Source organism: Durio zibethinus, chromosome 6 (assembly GCF_047325235.1).
Source record: "Durio zibethinus cultivar Kanyao isolate XHJ-2024 chromosome 6, ASM4732523v1, whole genome shotgun sequence".
Taxonomy (NCBI): Eukaryota; Viridiplantae; Streptophyta; class Magnoliopsida; order Malvales; family Malvaceae; genus Durio; species Durio zibethinus.
Genome location: NC_143167.1, coordinates 4,559,432 through 4,571,348, shown reverse-complemented (window position 1 = coordinate 4,571,348; position 11,917 = coordinate 4,559,432). Strand labels below are relative to the sequence as shown.

General features: G+C 26.1%; 1 protein-coding gene across 1 annotated transcript; it reads left to right on the top strand.

Moving 5' to 3' along the window:
* Nucleotides 1–9,572: 9,572 nt before the first annotated feature.
* On the top strand, nucleotides 9,573–11,149 carry LOC111285000 (LURP-one-like protein (DUF567)). The gene is made up of 3 exons (XM_022874198.2): nucleotides 9,573–9,922; nucleotides 10,143–10,352; nucleotides 10,842–11,149. Exons 1-3 carry the CDS (start codon nucleotides 9,695–9,697, stop codon nucleotides 11,010–11,012), a joined length of 609 nt encoding a protein of 202 aa, XP_022729933.2. The 5' UTR covers nucleotides 9,573–9,694; the 3' UTR covers nucleotides 11,013–11,149.
* Nucleotides 11,150–11,917: the final 768 nt, after the last annotated feature.

Here is an 11,917-nt window from a genome sequence, read left to right as displayed (position 1 = left end):
TACTTAACTCTCTGCAGTCTTACAACTTGCAAAGTAAAAGTGGGACACCAAACTAATGCAAACTTTTTCTTGCTGTGAATTCCAAATGTGTTAATTTTAGATACTATTATTTTTACTTAACCTTAATTTCATGAACCATAGTAAACAGTCGGAAACGAATTGTTTATTCATAGAAAAACATGCTCCTCGTTATAGGATCTCAGCAATCTCCATTGGTTTTATATCTTACGATGCTGTTCAAGAGCTCTCATGGAAAATCAAATATCTGGTCTTTCTTTGTCATTTTGGTATCGTAATAACTAGAAAACTTTTGTTTTTGGGTCTCAGTTCATAAATTTACGTCACTATACAGATGATGACAGCAGATAATTTGTATAAATGTAATACAGATGAGTATTGATGCAGTAATTAGTCATATTCATCTTTGTTCGGAAGAGTCAATTACGTTTTTAGTACGTAAACTTGAACATATATAAATTTATATTAAAAAAATAAAATATATAATTTGCATCTTCAACTTTTAAATTATGGATCATTTTAATCTAAAATCTAATTTTATTAATCTTATTAACTTATATATGAAACATTTAATAAATATTATCAAATTATGTTTTCACCACATATGCTATCAATATTTTTAATATAAAATAAAAAAATATATTTTTTACTTAAATTATAAAAATTGTCTAAGATTGTTTAATTATTATTTGTTATGTGACACCCACCCACAAGATATTCATACAATATTTTTACAAAATATTTAATATTTTTATTTAACAAATAATATGCATATAATAAAATTATACTGATTAGATATTATATAAACTAATTAAATTAATAATATTAAAATTATATATTATTTAAAATTTAAAATAAAATTATATATTTTATTTTTTAAATATCAATTTATAAAATTTTTTAAAATTTAGATATAAAAATATATTTAACTCCACAATCCTTATAGCCTACTTAACCTACCCTACTGCATGAAACCGGCTTTTTTTTTTGGGGGGGGGGGGGAGGGGGGGGGCCGGGACTCTCTACCTAATAATATTATTGATGATGATCAAATAGATAATTGACTTTGCCAATGGGGATTTAAAAGTTAATTAAGATAAAAAAAATTGTGGCTTAATCCGGGATAAATTAATTATCACTGTCCCCCGCTACAAGATTAGCTTTCGCTCCACTTTGCTGTTGGGTTCATAAACTAATAACTACTTCCAAAACCGGCAATATACTAGTCAAATCTATGGATTAGGGTTATTTTTCAACGAAATTCTCTTAAAAATTGTCTATTTGACCAAAAAAACCAAATATATAATTTAACTTTTAGTTAAAGATTTAAACAAAAAATAAAATAAAATACATATCTATTTGAATCTTTAAATTAAATGACTTTAATTAAATGATTAAATGATTTTAGCCAACACCAAAGCGGAGCTGGTTTGTTCGAATTGTTAGCTCCAGTTATTAAAATTTAATCTTTAACAACTCCAATTATTAAAACAAAATTGATTTTAATTTACCACTGATAGTTTTAGGCTAAATCTTCAAGGACAACTCAATATTATATACAGGAGGTGTAATATTTTCAATAAAATATTCATCAATTTTGTTTCAAATATTTGTATTTTTATCATATCATACTATTATTAGATAAATTCAAAAGTGCAATCTATTAATTTATGGATAAGTCAATTGATTAATAAATGGGATATTAAAATTCTTAAGAAGTCCACCTATATATGTGCAAATAAAGTAACTTATTTAGTGCCGGCTCCAATAAGTTAACTAGCCGGATCCTTCTTAATAAATGTTGTAATAAGCTCACACCTTTATTTTTTTAAAAAAAATTATCATATGTATAGATTACAGATTCTTCTTTATAATACAATTTTTTTTAGTATAAAAGAAATCATAATTTAAGGATAAAAAAATATTATAAGTATTGCCATTTGAATTTTAAATATTTTAAATATCAATTCTGACAAATGACTATATGAATCAATTGCTAAACAATCTGTCTTTGATTTATCATCTGATATTCCATCCCAGAATGCAGGTTATTATCAGCAACTAACGCATCAGGTGACCAAATTTTCGTGTGGAGGATTTGCAATTGGACTGAGCGAGGCACACTCAGTTCTTGATGGATTTGGTGTAGCTCATTTCTATCATGCCCTGACTGAGATTGAGAGCAAACAAAGCGAGCCCTCGGTAAAACCTTTGTGGAAAAGGAAGAGGCTGTTGGCAAAAGCAACTGATCGTCAGGAACCTCCCAAATTCTTGGTGGGTAAGGATGATGCTTTAGCGACTTCACTATATTTGACTACTAATGACATTGTCCATGAATAAAAAGACTTAAAATGAGTTTGAAGCAAGAAATAAGCGACCAGGATGAAGTAGTTATGAAAGAAAGTTTATCAACTTTTGAGGCCCTTGCTGCCTATGCTTGGAGATCAAGGTTTAGAGCTTTAATAATGGATCCACATTAAACACCATGGCCGTTTTCACTGTGGGAATAAGGCAGTTCTTGAATCCGCCATTTCCTCATGGATACTAGTTGGTAGTTTAAAATAAAGTACATTTTATATAGATTGAAAGATTTAATTATTGATGAATAAAATTAAATTTTGTATTAATTTTATTTATATTTTAAATAATTATATTTAAACAGAAACAATTATCATATGACAAATAAACATAACTATTTGAATATAAATAGAGTATTATTCATAAAAATCATAATTATATAAAAAATCATAACTATTTAAATAGAAGTTTATTCAATATAATTATTTTTACTACTTCTTATTGGAGAGTTTAAGGTTTTGTTGTATCCTAAAGACATAATTGTCTTTAAGAAAATATTATTCACGCCTTAAAGCCAATATTTTTTTTTCTATTTTTTCTTTTCTCTTATTTATTTTTTCTAATAGTTTAAAAGCAATTATGAGAAATTTATATTTCGCATGAGGAAGATACAAGAAAAGAAATTGATATGATTTGAAGATCAATATTAGAGGAAGCTCAATGTGTCAAAGGACTAATGTTTCCATGGAGCAAAATATTAATTTTTATAAAGATCTTCATTAGAGGTATGTATTTTATTTTTTGCATAATTTTTGGTAAGAAGATTGATTAAATAAGATAAATATGTTAACAATTAATTTAATTAATGTATAAAGTCAAAACACAATATGCAAAATATTAATCACATTGCATAAATTTATGCATATTCTGAAATTGACTCCATAATTGGGTTTAATAAATTGTATTATATCTATTTGAAAAATCGATGTTTATAAAGACTGGGATGAAAAATAGCCTGAAAACCTAAAAGAGAAATACATGAATTGATTTACGATCAAAAGAATTATCACCTGTTATCAAGTAATGAATTAAATTGAGTTATAATGGAATGACTTATTGTTTAATTGTGTTATATTGGTTATATATAGAATAGGCAAATTGTCCCACGGTTTCTATGAAAACAATCGAAAATACGTAAAAGAACTTACCATAAAAAAATAAATGTAAATGAAGAATATATGCAGAAAATAAGATTTGACTACAATATTAGTTTTATTTTTAAATCATGGCACCAAAATTGAGACAATAAGTTAAGTCAAGCTATTTGTATGGCTCTATCTTTGTTGGTCATTTATAAATCAAAAGTTGATTTTTTTAAAATTTAGTATTGGTTCAAAATTTGACTAGTGTTCAATTTTTGTGAAAACCAATTAAAATTAAATTGATGTATGTGAATAATTATTATTAAGATATGATACTTTATAAATTAATTGGTGGATAATAAACTAAATAATTATTATTATCAGAAATATGCGCAACGTGATTTATATTTTGTTTGCTGGATGTATTACATTGGAAGTGATTTTACAAAATAAAATTTTATTGTGAACAATCACAAAGAAAAAAATTTAAGATACAACTCAATTTGTTTTTTATGACAAAAAAACTCAAGAATTTGGTATATAAATACTCCTATTGTATAACTACGATTAAGGAAATTGGCTTTCAAAAAGTAGGAGATTAAATAGATGCCTGTCTAAAAAGAAAATATCAAATTATTATAAGTATGAGGTTTATTAAGGTTTGGGTTCTGAAATATTATTCCCGTTGATGATAGCATTTATAAATTGTTTGAATTTATAATGTAATAAGTTAATGCAAGTTTATTATATGCAATGAATATATAATTTCATGAAGAATTGTGGCTAATGGTAATGTAAAATACATTAAATATGTAAATCTATGGCATCTCTATATTTTGTAAATTTTATATTAGTATCATTAACTATAATTTGGCTAATAATTTGGGCTAACTAGATAATTGATTAAAAGAAAAGGCATATTATTAAAAAATATTGAAGAATTTGTCGGTTACTAGCATTTTGAAATATGCTCATTAATGTTTAATTAACCATGTTTTTAAATTAAAAAAGAATATACAAATTCAATGTTCCGAAGACACCTGTATATGTATATGTTTTTGGTATAATTTGTCATATATTACAAAAATGAAATGAATAAAATGAAATTTTCTTTCTTATATATATATATATAAAAGATATGAACTATGAAGATAAAATGCCATCATCTAATTAATACATTATTAATTAAAGACAATGAAGATATTTTTGCTTCTTTTACCTGAAAAATGGCTTTTGACAAGTTGTTAAAATGAAAATTGCACAACTTTTCGTGGTTTTAAATAGTTTCATGACAATGGCAAAGATGTGGCTAGTTATATACCATATTAATATGTAGGCTTAGATAATAATATTAACTTGTGAAAGCTATAAGCCTTGGAGTTAATTAATTAGTAATTTAACCAATGCAAATTCATTATGAGTTTTTGCATGAAATATGAGTAGAACTTATATTATAATTATTGTGTATGCTATTTTATGAAAATGGTTCTTTGGATTTATGTTTCATGGCTGGCATTGATATGGTGATCTAGATATGAACATATTGATCACAAAATGATTGTGAAAGTATTTGAAATTAAAGTTAAATATACTATGAACTCTTATTGTATATAGGCATATTGGTCTTATGAGTAAAGTTTAAATTTATTATATATCTGAAAATGTTATGACCAATTAAAAGTGATAAATAATAGAGATAATATTATGACCAATTAAAAATGGTAAATAATAGAGATATATACTTCGGTTGCACAATGGTGAAAGAATAAAGTTCTCATCAAATTTTGAAATCAAGTTTAGAGATTTTAATAGTCATGAACTTAGAATTGGCCATTGAGCAATTAATATATGCATTAAAAACTCATGATAATATTTGAGATAGTTGATTTTCACTAAAAATCATCACTATAAATGAGAAAACTTCAACCTACAAATCTACATGATTTGTAAGTATGATGTGGATTATTATGGTTTGCTTAGAATAGCCATAAGCCAAAGTTGATGCCATAATTTTGATCATGTTATGGTAATTTTTTGTTATGTATATGATCTAATTCATGAATTGTACAAATAATTTATCATCTATAGTTTTATATAGTAAAAATTTTAAAATATATTTACTTTGAAAGTCACGAGAATTCAAAGATTTTATGAATATGAAAACTTTTATAATAGCAAAATGAATGTTATTTAATCCATTTGGGATGATGAAAATGGTTTTGTTCATAATAATAAAAATTATTAATAGTATCCATGATGAAATAGATTCATAATAAGTATTTATGAACTGACATAAAAAATCTTAAAAAGAGACTATAGAAAGCATGATTATATTTGAAATCTGCCTATTGATGTAAACTCTTATATTAAGTTAAAATATAAAAGTTTTGAAACTTTTATAAAAATATTAAAATATTTGCTAGTTATCTTTCACTAAGGATAGATTTGAAGGCATCATACTTAAAAAAAAAAAATCAAATAGTGGAAAGATAAATGAAATACTAACTTGATTAAGTATATATGATATATTAACAATTAAATGAGATATTTTTTAATAAAAAAATGCATACATGCACATGTTATGGGTGATAAGAATCAAAAGAAATAAAAATTATCACCATAGTGTTATAAGATTTCAGTATAATTTTATGAGCAAATTATACAAACTAATAAGTTTAGACATTTATTAAAGTAAAATCATAAAAAAGATGCTTAAAAATCTTAAAATGACTAAAATAGTTTGGTTTATTCATTGAGTTTATCCAATTGTATTAGAAGTATAATTGCATTAAAGTTGTATAAAAGTATGAAAATAGAATGGTTAAAATTTATAAGTATAGAGTTGTGGTTATAACCAAAATCAACTATTTTTTAAAATGATAAGAATAAGGTAACAATGTCTAAAGCATATAAATAATATGTAAAATAAAAAATTTAAACATATTAGCCTGAAGTAATTATATTAGAGATTCAATCTCAATGGGGTAATTACCATAAAAAAATTGAATTTCGAGATATTTGGTTAGTAGTACTGTAAGTAGAATGGATTTAAACCCTTACTATTAGATACCAAAAATGAGAACTCAACTTTGAATTAGTAACCTCTAATTATAAAGTTTAATGGGTAAAAATAAGTTATTGTTATGTATCTCATAAGCACTAGTAAAATTAATTCAAATTTTAGAAACTAATGTGACCTATAACGTGGGGATGATGAGTTTTTATAATCTTAATGGAGTTTAAATGTTTAAAGTAATAGAGATATAATAGAAACTCTAACTATATAAATATAGAAGTTGTGCCACTTAATAAGAAGAATTTGTGTTTCTCTTGTAAATGTTTATGAATAAAATAAGTAGATGGTCATAATAGTACTAAAAACAATTGTAAATCTCTGACAAAAGAATAAATAAATATTATATGTATTATATCTTTAGTTCTAACACTAAGAGTTAAGGTTTAATTTATGGACGCCAATAACTTTATTAAAATTTTAAAATATATACTCTAATTGAAGGTTTAAATTAAGATATACCTTTTTGTATTTATAATATTTATTTGTGTGAAATATTAAAAATTAAGCACCAACATTCCAAACTAATGGAAGCTAGTAGGGGATTGTTGGTAGTTTAGAATGTAGTGCATCCAATGTTGAATAAAAAATTTTAATTATTGATGAATAAAATAAATTTTTGTATTAATTTTATTCATATTTTAAATAATTATGTTTGAACAAAAATAATTATCATATGATAAATTGTCATAACTATTTGAATATAAATAGAGTATTATTCATAAAGGTTATGATTATACATAAGGTCATAACCATTTGAATAAAAACTTATATATGTTCATTCATTATAAATAAATCTTTATATAATCATTTTCAATACTTCTGATTGAAGAGTTTGATGTCTTATTGTATACTAAAAACATAATTATCTTTAAGAAAGTATTATTTATGCCTTAAAACCAAATTTTTTTTAATTTTTTTTTCTCTTATTTATTTTTTCTAACAAACTATTGGAATGCTTTTATCTTTACGGATGTTGTGTTAACAGGTAGGGAGTTGAATGAATGATCGCTTTTAAGGTTATGAAACTTATCAAAGAAAGCAAAAAAATTGGCTTTTATCAATGACTTTATTAAGAACAAACAAAGCATTATGGAGAAGTAAAGACAGATAATCAATCATTTCGAAACCAAGGATGCATCAATTGTGTTGATGGATTGGAGGAAGTTCAGTGTGTTTGGAATAGATTTCAAATGGAAGAATTTTGTGAACTTAATATCGCTGTCGTGGCCAAGGTATAGGAATAGGTATTGGTGTCTTTTCATGCCTCTTTGCACACTAGACCATTCAATGAAATGTGAAGTTAAAGTGTTTATTTCTCTTCCCAGAGTTGCCATTGTCAAATTCATGGAAGAAATGGATGCTCCTTTGTGGGTTTATTTGGTTCGTGCTTTTATTTTATATTTTGTGTTCTTTGATTTTTATTTTTAATTCAGTTTTTTATTTTTACTTTGTATTAAGAAAATAAAATACAAAAATATGAATTAAATGAAACCTTACGCTATGTTTGGATACATATAAATAAGAAAAAGGAAATGAAAGGAAATGAAAGTTTTTTAAAAGAAAGGAAAGGATACATGTATCACTTATTTGGATAGTTAAAATTAATAAAGAAAAAGGAAAGAAAATGAATTCTAACAATTATTGCTTGGATAAATAGAAAAAAAATGAAATAATTCATTATAATTTTTTTCAATTTTAACCTTTTTTTTTATAAAGTAACATATAATATACAAATATATCTTTATACTATCTAGCTTATACAAACAAATTTTTCTAAAGAAAATTGAACATGTTTAATATGGTAAGACTCATTAGCTAGTTATTGATTCACTCTTAATTTTGTGTTTGATTCAGCTTTTTATTTTATTCTGATAATAATTTGGCTTATTTTGTTGTTAAAATTTAAAAAATTCTAAAATATTTATAAATTGTGATGTTATATAAAATACTCATAAAAAATTATTTTTTTAAGAAATATCAATTATATAATCAAATATAACGTCATAATAAAAATATGAATATAATAATCATTTTATAAAAATAAAATTTTTTCAACTTTTTTTTCTCAGTTTTTTCTCCCAAATTGAAGTATAAAAAAGTGATGATTATAAGAAAAATCAAAAGTTATTAAATTTTCACCTCTTTTCTTTCTTTTAATTTAAAAGTTCATTCAAACAAAAAAAATTTTTCTATTTCCATTACTTTTCTTTATTTGTTTTCCTTTCCTTTCCTTCCCTTCAATTCAAATATAGTGTTAATTTATTGTACTCTTGGAACTACAAAAGTTGAACCCAATTTACCTGATATTGTTTCGTAACATAAGAAAAGTGGATTACTTGTTGTAATTGAAAAATTTTTGAGTTAAAAAAATATGTTTAAAAAATATGGTAAAAAATGTAGTTATAAATTTTAAGTATTTAGTATTATCATGAAAAAATATTATGAGTAATTAAAATATTTAAAAATATATAAAAAAATAAAATATTAAAAATATAAGATAATATAATAGTTTTTTTATCTCAAAAAAGTTTTTTCATCGGAAAAGTACCTTTTAAGTACTTTTTGATTTTTTAGTTTGGGTTGCAAAATCAAACTTTTAAACTGAAAAATGATAATTTTTTTGTTGTTTTCAGTTGAATCAAAAGTAATTTTTGAATGAAAAAATTGCTTACGTAATACTAAATTAGGCTTTAAAATGTTAGTAACGAAACTAAAATGGTGAATTAATTTTATAAATTAGGTACAATTATATTCATATATTGCTAATTGACAATATGTAGTTTCAAGTCTAATTAGACAATAATGTGATTTGGATCACAAACTATGACCAACTTAATATGTTAATTGTCTTCTCCGATTGATATGATGAATTTTTCCTCTCAGACAAAAAAAAAAGAAAAGAAAGTTGGGTCAGATCCACGACCCTTTCAGGCCCATGGGCATATTTAAATGGTTCTCTGGGCTTTGGTTAAAGGAATTGTTCTTACTGATCTATCCGTGTTATTATCAAAGTTGAAAAGCGGCAAGTTGTCTTCCTTTTCACTTTTATTCTTCCATTATCCTAACGCGTTTAAAAATGCAAAACTCTTTGCTCTAATTTCATCTTCAAAATAACTTGCTTTATTCTTCGGAAACTGAGGCAGCGCGAGAGAATTCACCAATGAGTAGCACTTCAGCTCCGATTCATCCGGCGAATTTGCCAATCCCGGTCGATCTGTTCGTATCCAAGAAACACCCTGCTCTCCCACGTGGCGTCTTAGGATTCGCTGATTCTTCCGGTAAGATCATTTTCAGAGTCAACCGTCAATCCTCAAAAACATCATCAGACGACAAGATTGTTCTCCTCGATTCCGCTGGAAATCCTCTCTTCTCTATCTACCGTCACCAAGTTAGTCTCTCAATAGATGTGAATTAATCAAATTGAATCACTTCTATTTTCAAAAGTAGTCATTGTTTATGGTTAAATATTGTGTAGTGCAAACTGTGCAATTTGTTTCTTACTTTGGTTGATTAGAAACCCCTTAGATGATTGAATCTTGTCATAGTTGTTGAACTTTGTCTTATTTGGAGTTTCCTAAATGTAAATTATCATTTCTCTCTGGTTCAAGGATGGTTCTTGGCAAGGTTTTAAGGGTGATGGCGATGAGAAGGATTTAATATTCAAAGTGCAGAGGATATTGAATAAGTTCACCAGAACTGAGTTGGAGGTATTTCTTGTTGCTGAAAATCAGGGAGAGTCAACTTGTGATTTCAAGTTCAAAGGCTGCCATTTTCAAAGATCTTGCACCATCTACAAAGGTGATTCCATTGTGGCTCAGGTATAGTCTGTAACTCATCAGCATTCCAATTTACAATCTGAGGCCTCAATGAGCCTAATTAGTTACTATTCTGACTGCTATGAACTTAACTTTTTCCTGCAAACATGGATTAAATGAGATGCTCTTTGTCTCTCCCATCTGGCTCCGGGATATTGTTGCCATGCCCCTTTTTTAATTGTGCCCTTATGTGGCTTCTTCACACTGCCACATTTACTAATGGTGCATGTTTGTCTTTGTCCTATATCCAAATTTCAAATAGCTATGATACATCGGAAATCATAGAGATAACTGAAGTAGTCTTATCATAGCATCGGGTTTCTTTCTCATCTTCTGTAGTCTGACAAGAAATATCTCACATTTGGGATACTGTTGCCACTTACTTGAATTAAGTTCTTGGTTCATACTTCATGGGTTCTCATGTCATACTTGTTTCATAGTGTTAATTCTGCACCTCTTTTACATTCTAGTTCTTTGCTTTTATTTATACAGACTAGTCTTATGCACAAGCTTCGGCAGATTTATGTTAGGAGGAATAAATTTCGACTCACAATGTTTCCTGGCTCTGAAGATCCTGCTTTGATTGTAGCACTCGTGGTGATATTCTTGGTTAATGGTCCCAAAAAATTCCAATTTCTGGACAAATTACCCTTATCGATATGAAATTGGAAAAATATCGATCATGCAGATAATTTTAACGATTATGTCTCAAAAATCATGATGGAGGAAGATTTGGGTTACAGGGAGATGATGGTGGTATGGAGGCTGAGATGGAAATGTGTGGTGGTGGCCAACCGGCCATTTGTGGGAGGAAGGCGTGAAACAAGGAGACAAAGACAGAAATCATTTGGAGTAAGGAGAGACAACAAGCTGTTTCAGTCGACGGCAAGTTTTTCAATTCAATGATCATTAGTCCTTCAAGAGATTTTCCCAAATTTTGGCGCATGGGATCATTTGTTTCAACTCCCAAGTTGGCAGCCAGAATTGGCCAATTCTTTGATTATGATTGGCATATAGGATGATAATAATTTTATATTATATTTGATTTGTATATAAAGAAATATTGATAAAATTATAAAAAAATTTAATTATTCTCTTGATATAGGATAATTCAATCTTCTCAAAATAGAGAAGATTATTTTTAATCAATAAGATTGAATTTACATATTTTATTATACTTTTAAAAATTATATTAATAATTTAAATTATATAAATTTTAAAAAAATAATTTTAATTAATAAATAAATTATTTTATTTTAATTTTTGCATATATAAACGTAAGATAAAATAAAATTATTTAATTTAATTTTATTTATAATATCATTTTATTTGATCCAATCATAATTTTGTATATTATATATATTTTTAAAGTACAAAATGTGTGTTCCCATTGGAAAGTCAAAAAAGTGTATGTGTTCTTCTACCTTCTGGCTATGTAAATTTGTTATATGGATTGATTCCAATATGAAGTATGTGTCAATTTCTACATGCATCTTTGTTTAAGCCCCAATCCAGATCTACTTCCCCCGTCTCCACCCCAAAATGGAACAAAGCTTGTGGTAAAGTTT